We start from the raw sequence: 14,649 nt of genomic DNA on the forward strand, positions 1-14,649 counted from the left end.
ACACATGAACATAATAGAAAAACCTCTCTAGGCATCAACAACAGCATAGTCTCCTGAAATATCCCATGGCTAGCTCCTAAATGAGGGAGTAGTGACAGGCATTAGTGGGACACGGAGAAGAAATGGGCAAATAACATATTCATTTGTGGCTTGAAAGCTAAAATGCATTTTCTTAAGAATTCTTTATGGTTTCTTGGGAAGATGATTTTTTTGGGTTAAAATTGGATTTGGTTTGGTTCAGTTTTGGACAAACAATAGATTGACTATACGAATCCCAACAGAACCGAATTATTTGGCTGTATCAAAGTTCTTCCAGATTTTCGAATGTTTTCCTCGATTCAGCCAAACTTTTTTACCATGTAAAAGATAGTTGCTTATTAGCTAGAATTGCAATCAAATGAAAGCAAGAATAAACAACTAAGCACAACAAAACAACCAAAACTCTAAAAGCATTTAAGAAAACTATACTACAACAACAAAAATTAATAAAACATAGCATATCAAAGTTTGTGTAGGAGGTGAATTTGAGTTGATTAAGTCTCGTACAAGAGCACACCGCCATGTTAAGGGTTGGTCGCTCCATACCGACTTCTTTTAGCTTCAACTTTTGTGCATCATTCAGTTGTTATATTTGAAAGAAGGATTCTCGTACAAGAGCCCACCACCATGTTAAGGGTTGGTCGCTCCATACGGACTTCTATTAGCATCAACTTCTGTGCATCATCCAGTTGTTACATTTGAAAGAAGGCTTCTAGACTTTGCAGTGAAGCATCCAACACTTATATATTTTATGATTGAAAGCTTGATATATAGTTCATATATCAGTGATGTTATTGTCGCATAATACCGTAACAATGAAAGATTCATGTCTGGTTTGAACTTTGATGAGGGTGCTGGCCTCACATTCTGCTGGACTCCACATTTTCTGAAAGGCCGGGAACATATTTTGCATTTTATATGCAATTGTTGGTTGTCAAATATGTCTTATACATTATTTTTATTGGACTTCATGCCTGCAAAGATATTTACTCTTGGCTACTTCCCCAGCCATGATAGAGAAAAGGAGCCCAAATACTTGTTAGGCTTCTTCCTCTACATTGGTGGTGTGTTAGAATGGGTGCTCTTTTTGGCAGACATTTGAGTAACGGTCTTCTGCCAATATAAGATTCCGGTGTGCAAGTATAATTTCAACATAGAATTTCCTACATGAACTTAGACATGAACATTTCCAGGGAATAGAGACTTCAAAGCTAGTTCTTCAAGCGCATGTAATATAGATTCATTTAGAAAAAGGATGCGTGAAGACAATTATAACGTTGATGACAGACTTTGATCATCGTATTGAGGATCTAACATTGTGCCCGAGCCCTACTAGCTTGAGAGTTTTGACAGAGTTTGTGTCTAACTAATATAGTCAATGAAGGTGATTATTGAATAGGTTCTGATTGGACCACAAAACCATGACGAGTCTCAATGATTCCTCAGCAAGGCATCAACCAAAACAATGCAGGAATTACACAAGCCTTTTCGGATGCTCTCTAAAGAAACATGAAACTTCTCATTGTGTTCAGCAACGTTTCTATTGAAGGTCAAGTTGGCTCATGTAAAGCAAGGGAATTTTTGCATCTTCAAGAACTTCACATTGTCAAAGGCAGTCGTATTCTCTTGTCCAATGTAAGAAGAGAAAGAACACTTACAATGCAATATATTCATAAAAACATACTAAGAAATGATAGTTATCAAGATAGAATCTGAATTAAAATTTGGATACCATACAATACAGAAAACAATTGGCCCACAAAACTACCATTTAGAAAATTCAGGAGTATACATATTATTAAAGCAAAAACATTCACTTCAAATTTATTGAAAAAAATAGGTATGTGGATAGTCGAGACTAATTTTATCAAAAATTTTAATGATTGAATAACATAAACCCCTACAAAAATACTGAAAGGTCCATTGAGCCTTCTGATGTAATCCCTTCAAGAAATGTATTTCCTTATCATACACTATAAACTGTACGAAACCCAACAAAAACTAGAGTAGCAGGTCTTCTCCAAAGAACATTAGATTTATTATTGAGATTATTACAAGTTTGATTTTAAAAAGTTGATAGCCATCACACTATTTTATTGTGCTTGGTGGGCGTATGTATTTGTTTGCATGTGTTGTGATTCTACTTTTGATAGCGCAGGTCATGTAACCTGTTCTAGGTGTTTTGGAAGTAATAAGGATATGCACAGACATTAGGTACACCCTTTCAAGTTGAAAAATAAAAATTAAATAAGCACATAGAAAAAATAGAGTATATGACTAAATACCTCATGAAAGCTACTTATTTAGTATGTTGGCCTGGTTGGCATGCTTCATTTGAGTGTAACATTTTTTATGAAGGTCTAAGCAGGCCTTTAAGGTGCAGGCAACAGTTTCCCAACTACAAATGCAGTCTCCTTGAGACTTCACACATGAACAGAATAGACAAACCTCTCTAGGCATCAACATCAGCATAGTCTCCTGAAATCTCCCATGCCTAGCTCCTAAATGAGGGATTAGTGATAGGCATTGGTGGGACAAGGAGAATAAATGGGCAAATAACATATTCATTGGTGGCTTGAAAGTTAAAATGCATTTTCTTAAGAATTCTTTAGGGTTTCTTGGGAAGATGATTTTTTTGGGTTAAAATTGGATTTGGTTTGGTTCAGTTTTGGACAAACATCAAATTGACTATATGAATCCCAACTGAACCAGATTATTTGGCTGTACCAAAGTTCTTCCAGATTTTCGAATGTTTTCCTCGATTCAGCCAAACTTTTTTACCATGTAAAAGATAGTTTCTTATTAGATAGAATTGCAATCAATCGAAAGCAGGAATAAACAACTAAGCACAACAAAACAACCACAACTCTAAAATAATTTAAGCAAACTATACTACAACAACATAAATTAATAAAACATAGCATTTATTACATGAATCTGAAAAACACTACATATTTCAACAATAATTTAGAAAAAGGAATCACTCAACATCAATCTCAAACAACATAAAATGCCATGTTTCACCAACTGCATGATAACTTGCAGTGGAATAGCATTACTTAGAGGAAAGAAATCCTTTTGGAACATTATATACCATTTTTTAGCAGAATGGTTGAGACAAAAAAACACCCTTGAACTTTATATGTCAAGAAAATACAGCCTATATTTATAACACATTGTCGATTTCATGCCTGCCAACAATCCATGGTGTTGCTACTGTTAAAAGACAGTCCTTGGTTGACTAGGTTATTGCAGTTGTGTTTTAAAGTGCCTATAATGGCACACTACATATAGAATTTGAAACAATTTACAAAAATGTTCACTTTAAGGCTTTTCTGCATATGTTTCTGGCAATCCCAGAAGGAAATTTCCGAATCTTTCATATAAAAATTAAACGGGGAAACCAACTAGCAGAGAAAATATCATTATTTATTTTCACAATAGGCCTCTTCTACGCTTGTAATCATTCACAGTTAATGTCAGACTATGCCTCCTTCCATCAATCTTCTGCTTTCTAGCCATAAAAGCTAAAGGAGCCCCTTGAGCACCTCCATACTTCTGCGGTCCAGCAAGTGAAATTGGAAGTGCAAAATCATGCAAAGAATACACCTTTGCATCTTCTGGTATAGGAGCATCAGTGTCGACAAGCTTTCCATTATCCTCAGCAGTTTCTATTGCTATGGCTTCCTCTACTTTGGCTATCTCTGCCTCTTTGTTCGCATCAGTGTTGTCTTCAGCAACCTTCGCCTTTGTATCATAATAATTTTGAGATTGAGTCCAATGTCGAGTGAAAGGATCATACCCTGCTTCACCTGCTTTAAGATTAAGGTTTAGAGGCTTGATCTTAGAAGCGTTCTTGAAATTTTCAGCCTTGTTTTTCTTATTCATTTCTGCTAGCATCAAGGCTTTTGCATCTTTGCTTTTGCTTTGAAGAGAAAGGACTTCTAGTTCCTTCAATCTCACTTTAATTCTCTCAACTTCTGAATAATCATGCCTACTCTCCTCCAGCTCCATCTCTCTTCTAACCCTATCCTTTTCAGCAACCACATTCGATGGCCTGTTGGAAGCCAACTTCTTTTCCTGCAACATTTTTTTTATAGTTTCTGCAGAATACACAAATTTATTTATCTTTTTTAGCGCATTTATTTTTTCCTCAACTTCTGCTCGACTAATCATCCAACCACCACTGCGTTCTACTTCCTGTTCCCAATCCGAAAACTCTTTCTCAAGTGGAGGTGAATCAGACACCTTGGCCATCTGTCATCTTGTTGCACTGCTCTCGCTACCCCAGAAACAATTCAAATACTTGTATGTGGTGCGGTTCTCAAACTTGTATTGTTTATCAGGGTCTGTCGCATCAACATTTTTTACCATGCAAAGATGGTAATTACTCTGTCCTGACTTGGACATTCCTATCCCAATTCATACAAAGCAGCCCACAATGATATTCTCAAAGAATGGTTCCATAAACCACTTGGCAAGTTTTGATCTTGTTATTGTTATGCTTCTAATATCTTCAAAGCTGGGAGTGTCAGCAGAGCCGGGACCATCATCACCACTATATGATTCTTCGCCACTACTTCCACTTCCTTCTCCTTCACTAGAGGATGACAAACTAAGGCTTGGACTCACATGAGATTTTCTTCTACTAGGTGATGAATCTCGCCCCTTAGATGAACCAGTATTATCTCTCTGCTTACGTTGAATGTCTGAATCCTGTGCTTTCTGTCACCTTGATACAAATTCACTCAAAGAATTTTCTTTTACAGACCTTGTTGATTTCATAGAAGAGTGCATCCATGAAGTTGGAGGCTCTGTTTGTTTCCATTGTTGATTTCTAATCTCGTTTTGGTGAGCCCTTTTACGCATTAAATAATTATCTCTTGTTTTTTCTTGTTCTACCAAAATCAACTCCCGGTCTAGTTCAGACATTTTCCCAAGCTGTTCCCTATCTTCGTCATCTTTGTATAAATCACTTCATATGTATAATTCACTATCGGAATCATCACAGCGACCCCTGTCATCATCATCCTTGTCACCAGAATCAAATCTCTTTTTCAGGGGCATTCTTGACCCAGAAGCCTTCCTTTTTACTGTCGCAGCATCATCTGAATAATCGTCATCAATGTATTTCGAGTCACTGCCATCATCTGAATGAAAATCTTCCAGTCTCCCTTTCGCAGGATTTCGGTTTTGCTTTCCATCATTGGTAGATGTTCGACCAGCTGCTTCTAGCAGAAAATGCTCCAGTTCAACCATAATTTTTCTTTCCCTTCTAAACACCCACGCTGATTGAATAGTCCTTCGTTCCCTCGCTAGAGCAGAGACTGCAAATACCACTCCTTAATAGATCTTCAAAACCTAAAACCTACTGTCCGTCAAACAGATTAAAATTGTGAGAGGCAAACCACACCATGGAGCTTAAGAAATGTACATCACTGACATTACGTTTTGTAATACATGGTCCTTACAATGAAATGAACATTACTATCTCAATTAGTTCAAAAGAACCCTTAGACCTGTAAAGAAAGCACATTGAACATAGAGATGGCAAATTTCAAAAATATTTCTGAGCCAAATTCTTCATAGAACTGAAACGTTTGAGAAGTACACATATCACAAACCAAGTATGCGCAAAAGCATGAGAATATAACAAACCATAACTATATAATCAATACTGACCAAAAGTCATAGAATAATAAATAGCACATGAAATTCAAACCAATTAAAATCAAAGTCCTACCAGAAATCTGAATATTTCCCTAAAGAAAATTTTATATTCACAATGAAAAAAAGGGCGTTATAGAATAGGCAATGAAACCCTAAATGGCCAACTCAAATTTATATTAATGTAAGTACAGAAACTAACGAAACTGTGCAGATGTAAGCTACTGAAAGAATGAAAAGACACCAGATTTCTAACAAAGATGAGAAACAGATAAAGAACAATTAATGATTTAAAATATTGAACTTTCTAGAGGGAAAGAGTTAACGAACATTGTCACAAAAACCGAGTTCGAGTAAATAAATGGAATTTTATCTGATTGTTTGAAACGATAATTACCTAAATCCAAAACATCACTGAATACACAGACACTGTTTTCAAAGAAAGAAAAAAAAAGATCTCACAACAAAAACTGGGACTCTCTGGATTTCAGCTAAAATAACTCGAAAGTGTCGAAGAACTTCTAAATGAGTGGCACAAAAATACACATAAAATAAGATATTAACTCATACCTAGCCGACTTGAGATGAAACAAGGCCGAAGACCGGACACCTAAATTTGTAAACAGACCGACTCTGTCTCATGAAGCCCTAGCTCACATACCTCCAGAGGGAACATCCCCTAACAATAACTCTGAAGACAGAGAGGCCAATGGGTTGGGAGACAAAAGGACAGTGTGAAGATTAACAATCAAACTTCGTTCAATCATCTAACACCACAAATCCACGGTCAATAATAGGACACGACATCAGCTGGGGCAATTCATTTCAAAGGGAAACGCCTTATGACGTAATTATGAAATGCCATTAATTCTTGTAAATAACGGTTTATGTTGAGCAATCCCTCTAATATTGCCCTGCTTGGAGACTAAGTGTGAACATGCAACAAAACCTATTTTTTTTTTGTTTTCTCCAGTTTAGAGATTCTAGAGACATGTTTATATAATATATATATATATATATATATATATATATATATATATATATATATATATATATATATATATATATATATATATAATCAAGTTTAATGAAAGTTTTTAAAAATGATTAATTTAGAAAAAAAAAAATAAATGTTTTTTTCTTTGAGATTAGAGAAATGAAAAAATAGAATTGAAAATCTTTAGAGCTTTTTTATGTTAAATAACTCAAAAATATTTTAAAAACTTACTAATCAATTAGATTTTTTTTTTGTGTTTTTTTCTTTCTTCTGAAAACCACTTTTTCCATATTAAAGAAGTGGAATTTTTGGGTTTTTGACTTTTGAGTATTGTTGTTTTGAATGTTTCTATTATAATATAAGTCATATATAACCAATTTTGGTTAGTTATTTTCTCACAAATTGTTCATAAAAGAATGGTTGTAATAGATGAGCTTGGTGGCTCAACAAAAATACTTTTCTTCTTAGCATTCTGTGGTCAAATGAATCCTAGCTCAAGATAATTCTTTTAGTCTTACAAGTCCTAAACAATCTCATTCTTCTTAGTCAATTGTAGTAACATTATATTGTAATATTTTTTCAAGGACTGATATTTATCAAACAATATATTGTTATCTATTTGAGGAAGGTTAGCTTCTTAAATAGTCTCATTAATAGTCTTGTAAGTAGAAAATGTCATTAGCTAGTTGGCAACTAGCCTCCCTAGCCTATAAATTTTCTCCTTCAAGGAAACATTTTTTGAGCAAGGGAGTCTTAAATTCCTCACCCAATTCAACAACAAGGTCAACCTTCTTCTTAAATTCATTTGCAAGATTATGGAAATAAGGTTTCTATGAAGCCCTTGAGGACAACAACCTACCCAAGTTTCTTAGCCATAACATCAATATTCAATTGATTCTTCAACTCCTCATTCTTTATCTAAAACAAAGCAATGACAAACTACAAGGTAATGGTTTTCTTATGAGACTGATCAATAGCCTTATTTTCATGGAGGTCCTATAATAGTTTACCCATGGAGGTTTCACCTTGTTTACAAATATCTTAGCAAATAAAATTGCATGCTCGGAAAATCGTATACTCTAACATCAAGCGATCCTAGAGATGGAGAACATAATGTGGATAGAGAACACAAATAAAATCCAAGAAATATTATTCTAAGAAAATAAAAATACATAAATTGGGAGATGCTTGAAAGGCCTTTGAATGTCTCTAAAGGAGTCATTATCAAATGAACTCATCTTTCCAAAATTTGTCAATCCACGGGTTAAATATAGAATTAGTATACCATGAGAAGGAAAGAGTCATTATTTACACCATGAATCCAGGAGCTTATAACTTTAATTATGGAAATGGCTACAATGAAGAAATACCTAGAAACCTCTCATTGATAATTTTGATCATTAAATTACAGGACATTTTATTACTATATATTTTTCAATATAATATATGTTTTGTTTTAAAATTTAATTAATATTACAATATATTTAAATTTAAATAATTATTTAAATAAAGTTAATAAAATATCACATGTACTATGGCCTATTACATGTTCCTAATTTTTTTTTGCTAGTATAGGTGTTGAAAGTGAGCTTTATTTATGATAAAGAAATGATATTAGGTTTCCATTAATGTTATAACTTTAATAAATAGTCATAAAATTATTATCAATGTTTTATGTTAGAGTGAGAACTATGTTATATTAAATTATATGAGAAAGTGTTGTATTATTTAGAAAAAGACAAATTGTATGATATAATGGTGCAACATTTGTCTAAAAAATTGATTATGTACTTTCATATCATTATATATATATATATATATATATATATATATATATATATATATATCAATCGTTCATGGAGTACAAAACACCTCCAACACACTGGAAACCACAAAATATGGTTTAATGCCACTGCCTATCATGTGGAAACTTTGCTAATGATGACATTATACAATGCCCTTTGCTACAAGAGTGGGAGCTTGAGGAACCCATTCCAAGATTCAATTTTCTTTAAGGATTACATTCTTCCTACTAATTAAAAAGATTAGATTACATGGAGAAAGGGATCATAGTCTAGTTCAAGGTGGGCTTTTAGGATGGTTTTTTTCATCAATTTACTTTTACACATCGATACTCGAATATTGAATTGAATGAATCTAGTTACAGATATCGTAAAGTAAAATAAAAACATTGTATCGATGTGAAAAATATTCTAGGCATGACTGTCAAATTTTAATGCATAATTGACTTCCATTTTTCTTTGGAACCATGATATGATGCATTTATATATTTAATTTCCTTCTTGGAATTGATTCAGAAATCACCATATCCTAAAGAAAATGACAATTTGAGGCTAGCAGTTGCATTGTTCTTCAACTTCAAAATGCAATGAGAATGATTTTGTGTACTAGTTTGTGTGTAATATGTTACCAAGAAATGTTATGGAACTCTAAATAATTTGAAAATATCATCTGTTTTCATGCAAGCATCGAAATCGCTACAACAATACATAAAAGAGGAAGAGGTTAATAGTGACAAGGTGGATTGTGGGATTGTTACACAGTATTTTGTCATACCTCCTACACTTCCTTGTGACATATCCTAAAGTGCATAAAAATGACCATCATGTCGTGTACTCATTCATATATGAAACTCAGATCCTTCCTAAGTCATTGATTGGAAAATGCCTTGAGCTTCCCTTGAAAGAAGTATCTCTTCAACCCTAATTTGAGAATCATTGCTCTTATGAGACTAAAAACCACGATGGTCGCCTATTGTATTATACTCGACCTACGATGGCATCGCTATGTTTACTTGTATACCCACGATGATCCCAAAAAGGATGAGAAGCTTCATGGTCTAGAAGCTTCTAGAGCAACGAGCTGGAGGTTGTTCGATGTAGATGAGGCCAAGTTCTCCCAACTTGGCCTCTTGGTATTATCTCAGTGAGCTACCTCCTTGAGATGAGGGTCTACTCCTATCTTTGGAGACATCATAACTCCTTTTCCCTACTTATATATTCATCCTCTCCCATTCCCAAATGGAGAGTCTATGTCTATTTTCACCCTTATGCTAAGATTGTGCCTATATGCTACTCATTTGGCTTGGAGAAGGAGTGCTTCGAGAGCTTAGCTTAGACTTGGATATTCATTCAAGGAGAGCCTATTAACATCAAGGCTTGGTTGTATGCTTCCTTCTTTATTCTATTAATACACAATTTTTGGTCCATTTTCCTTTGATGTGTATGCTCATGTATCATCTATCTTAACATTCCTTGATCAGTTAAGTAGGTTTCTTTTAAATATGCTATTTGTATTTGCATGCCTTGTTGTGTCTTGATCTCTTGTGCAGGTGTATACATGCTATGAGCAGCTGGAACGAGCTTGTGACACAAGTGATTCAAGTTCTTCAACAAAGGAGATTGAGATAGCATCAGCACGTCGCAGACCATCTTCTTCATCTCTCATTTCAATTGTAACTTAGGGAAGTGTCTAGTAGATTGTCACTTAGTTTGCTAGTCCCACTCATTGTGCTAGAGGGATGATCTCTGTCTCTAGAGAGGATTTGCCTAGACAACAAAATGGTGACTCCACTGGGGAAGCTATAACCCTTTACATTCAATCCTTCACCTTGAATTTATGATGAGTTAGACCAATGGTCAATTTCTCAGCGTGTCTAAATCAATCTGGTTTTATACCATCACTCATTACTACCTTAGAGTGCTAAATATGGATTGTTTCTTGGAATCTTTGTTGTTATTTCCCATATTCCTCACCCATCGCAGGTTTAGATCTAATAGTCATGATGGCATCACAGATTTTACCTTTACAACCATGATGAAATTTTTTTCTTCATTGTTCGGTCACGCTGAAATCATCACTACTTTTTCTATACAAAGTAGTGATGATGACCCCAACCATCATGGGTTTGGGTATGTAAAGTAGTGATGACAACCCAATGATCTTGGGTTTGGGTATATAAAGTAGCGATTATCCTTGAATGTGACAATATTTAAGGTTTCTCCCTTAGAATCCAATGTGTCTTGGCCCCTAAGATCTTTTCCTATCCTGTATACTTGGATTTTGTAGTTTTTCATTAATTGTCTTGATTAATTTTCAAAATTTGTCTCATTGGTTTTGAAGTGAAATCTCATTGAGTTCTAGGTTTTCTAGTCAATTGGTCATCACTCGCTGCTTGTCAGCATCATTTAGCTATATCTTTTGCTCATTGATTGAATGTTTTTTTATGTAGAACTCATTGGAAACGTTGTTTTTCAATTGTTTTAAATTGTATTTCAAATTTTACTTTTCACGAAAATGCATTAGATTAGTTGCATTAAAAAGTTATTTTTTGAGATTCATCATTGAAAATAGATCACGTTTTTCAGTGATTGAGAGATAAAAATTGTATTAGGTGCATCAAATCATTCAAAACGAAAAGAAAAACATAATTAATATAAATGCATCTTAATAAAGTTAAAATCATTTTTCTTTCAAAAAGTTTCATTTAGGATAGTGAACATTCAAAATCATTTTTACTTTTGGCATTGCATTTGGAAGATGAAAATGAAAGTTAGTGGAAGGAATTTTTGCATGATGCATTTTGTTTGATGCATTATTGATTGAAATTTCTTCCCTTGGTTAGTCTAGCTTCCATTGAAATAAAAAGTTTTCCTGTTCTCGTATAGTTGCATCATAGCTGTTCAAGTGACATCGTTTTGAGGCTTAAAACTAAAACATAATTGAATATAAACATTAAAACTTACCTCAATTAACCAAAGGAGCATTTGGAACTTAACACAAATATATAGAGGTCTAGGCGAGTGATGTGTTCCGATGTCTTTAAACATAGCAGCTATCGTTCACTGCCTGTAGTGTGTCCTGGGGCTGAAATCTGTCCCAGTATGGAAGTATATAGAAGGTTCTCCAGTACTTTCAGGTATATCAAAGGCACTTCAGTGTGATAAGTATATAGGGATGCTCTCATCAAACGGTTCTGCATTAGACATTGCCAACATGGACTTGTGCTCCCCGTACCATTGAGTATATATTGGAAGACCCCACTAGGTTGCTATATTTTAACCACAGCTAACCAAGCCAACTACCTTATAAATGTGATACACTGAACACAACATTCGGGGAGATTTACCACCATATGTTAAGTCCTTTATTTCGGTTAAGGTGTATATTGCGGTTCATGGATACTTGGTAAACCCTTTTGCCTAGATTACCCCTTTTTTATTTATTTTTGTTAAAGTTCTAAAGTCGATTAATTGACTGCGGAAAAACATCCTTCCTATGGAAATACTCCTTAGTAGATCTTAGGTTGATACCAATGGCAACATTTCCCAAGTCTACCAACCAAGGAAACCCTTTGATGGGGATCCTATTCCTTTTCCTTCTTTTGGAAATATTGGTGCTCCCTATATGGCAATGTTGTCCCTTGTTGTATTGACCATTGGTCTGTCAGTTTGGTTATTTTCGACTTTGGTGATTTCGAGTGTCCAAACTGATTTTCAACCGATAGGCCTTCCTATGCATCAACAATCGTCAACACTTTTGCTCTGCTCCGTTGGATCAGGTGAGACACTTTCAACTGTTGATTTGAAGTGTGACTACTTTTTCCAAATATCGGTTGAGTTGCTTTACTATTTTTTCCCATTCTTTTATGTCACTCTTGAAGATATTTTTACTGCTTTTTCCCTGCCTTATTGTTCTTCTTCTTCCTTGGCTTTTGGCAAGCACTATTCTTCTTCCGTCGCTTTTGGCAAGCACTGATTAGTATTAAGCATCTCATAAAGCACGTTTTCACTTTCATCTCATCATTTTCTGCAATACTCTGCATTGCATTGGCTTGCCTTGTTTCTTGTTCAAGTTTATTTTCTGTGTTGCATGGCCATGCATTTTGGATTTTACAGTGTTTTATTTTCGATGTGTTTTTCTCTGTTTTGAATTTAATTTATGTTTTTTTTAAAACACTATTTGCATGGTTTATCTTGGCAACTCTATTTTGTTGTTGTTATGTTGAGCATAAGAATCGATAGCGATGAAATTCTTGATCCATTGGAATGAAATTCTCGAAATTTTTTATGGATAGAAGCAGGTATGCTTTTGGTTTTCAATATCTATGGAATTTGTACAGGGAAAAGCAACGTGGTAGATAATGGCTATTCATGGAACCCAATTTTTTCAATAGTTTCAAACCATTATTTCTTTATTACGGTGAAGCCGTGGAAAAATCGCAAGGGCTTTAACGGTAGAGATAATGCTTTTATTTTATTTGGCAGTTTTGCTTAATGGTTTTGCACTGCCTATTAATTTTGCAACAGGGGAAGAGAAGAGTTCGCCATAGAGAGATAATATAAGACGAGAAGCTTCAATTTCTGAATCTGTTTTCTTTTCTCTCACTTGTTTCTTATTTCTTTATTCTGCTGCAGATGCGGATTTTGTCTCTCAAATCTTTTTAACATGGTATTTGAATGGCCCACTGTGAACCCTGTGAAACAACGCAGGACAATAATAGGCATGCAAAAAGATGTTAATACACCACTTTGGAGCATTCATTTTATTAGGTTAAGTGAGTAGCGATTCTTCTTTTCTCAAAGAGAAAAATCATTCGGTCATTTTGGTTCGCTCTCTGCAAATTCTATCAACTCGACCATTTCTTGTTTAATTACTTGTTATTTTTCCCAATACCGTCAGTTGAATGTCCAGCGCCATCGGAGCTCCTATTCTTTCTGTCGGTCCGCTCACACACGCCGTCCACCCCGCCGCCGCCGGGGGCGAGCGCTCTGTTGTGCTTGAATGGCTGGACAAGCGGAGGGCAGCCTCACTCATTTTTGTGTCGTTCGGTAGTGAGGTATTTCTGTCGGGACACCAAATTCGCGAGCTGGCGCTAGGTTTGGAATCAAGTGGGCTCCCGTTCCTCTGGTGTCTTCGCTTTCTGCCGTATTCCGATAGTGATCGTGATGACCCGCTAGGGCTCCTTCCCGAGGGACACGAGAGTCGAACCCAGAGACGGGGATTGATTGTCCAGGGTTGGTTACCGCAGTTGAAAATCCTCTCGCATCGCTCGCTGGGTGGGCTTCTGAGTCACGGCGGATGGGGTTCCACCATTGAGTGACTGAGCTTCGGAATACCGCAGATTTTCCTCCCCATTCGAATTGACCAGGGCTTGAATGCCCGGCTAATAGCCGTGGAACTGAAAGCAGGGATTCTAAAAAAAGAGGAAACGATGGCTCTTTTATGAGATAAAACATATGTACAGCACTAACCATGGCAATGACTGGAGAGGAAGGGGAGAAGTTGAGATCGAAGGCGGCACTGGCCCGCGATATTATAGCAGCCAATAAGCAAAGTTACATCCGTGATCTCCTTGGAAAGCTCGAACATTTGGGTGAACACTACAAGAGGAAAAGCAAGTAATGCAATATTGTTACTGTGAAAAGCTAAGCAAGTAATGCAATATTGTTACTGTGAAAAGTTTTATAGGTCATTAGAGTACGTGTATAAATGAAATAAGGTGATGGCAAATGTATTATTTTTCTACGTCTGCATCCTTCTTGTACAAGCACAGCCTACAGGTGGTCTTCGTTTATGAAGTTAGAACAGATTGTATCAGATCTGTTGACCTTCTTCCAAGTGCGAACAGTTTCAGACAGAAATTCTTCATACTCGAATATCATTTAAGTGTTTTTATTGGCGATGTAAGTATATATCTGTGATGTTGCCGAGATGTAAATATGGTGTGTAATGTTACGTGTAATTTTATTTATTTTTTCTAATTTATTTAACTATATCTTATATTTAAGTTTAGAAAATATAATAATAAAATAAAATTTAATATGAAATATAAGATAGTTTTGATATACATAGAAGGCAACATACTTATATAATGTATATTTGGTCTAACTAACAAACCAAAAAAGCAAAAATAGCCAAGATAA

At 35.2% G+C, this 14,649-nt stretch overlaps 1 protein-coding gene and 1 pseudogene across 1 annotated transcript; one reads left to right on the forward strand and one right to left on the reverse strand.

Annotated features, from left to right (window-relative positions):
• Positions 1-3,474: 3,474 nt before the first annotated feature.
• LOC149204752 (protein RTF1 homolog pseudogene) lies at positions 3,475-4,867 on the reverse strand (annotated as a pseudogene).
• Positions 4,868-13,409: 8,542 nt separating this feature from the next.
• Positions 13,410-13,826, forward strand: LOC149204753 (UDP-glucosyltransferase 29-like). Its single transcript, XM_089397203.1, has one exon. The coding sequence runs from the start codon at positions 13,410-13,412 to the stop codon at positions 13,824-13,826; it is 417 nt and encodes a 138-aa protein (XP_089253329.1).
• Positions 13,827-14,649: the final 823 nt, after the last annotated feature.

The sequence above is a fragment of the Pinus tabuliformis genome, chromosome 1_2 (genome assembly GCF_031772625.1).
Source record: "Pinus tabuliformis cultivar Carrire ecotype Pingquan chromosome 1_2, CPIR1, whole genome shotgun sequence".
Taxonomy (NCBI): Eukaryota; Viridiplantae; Streptophyta; class Pinopsida; order Pinales; family Pinaceae; genus Pinus; species Pinus tabuliformis.

What these genes read in the sequence shown, in the direction of transcription:
- LOC149204753 (XM_089397203.1), top strand. Translation starts at nt 13,410, where the DNA reads ATGTCCAGCGCCATCGGAGCTCCTATTCTTTCTGTCGGTCCGCTCACA.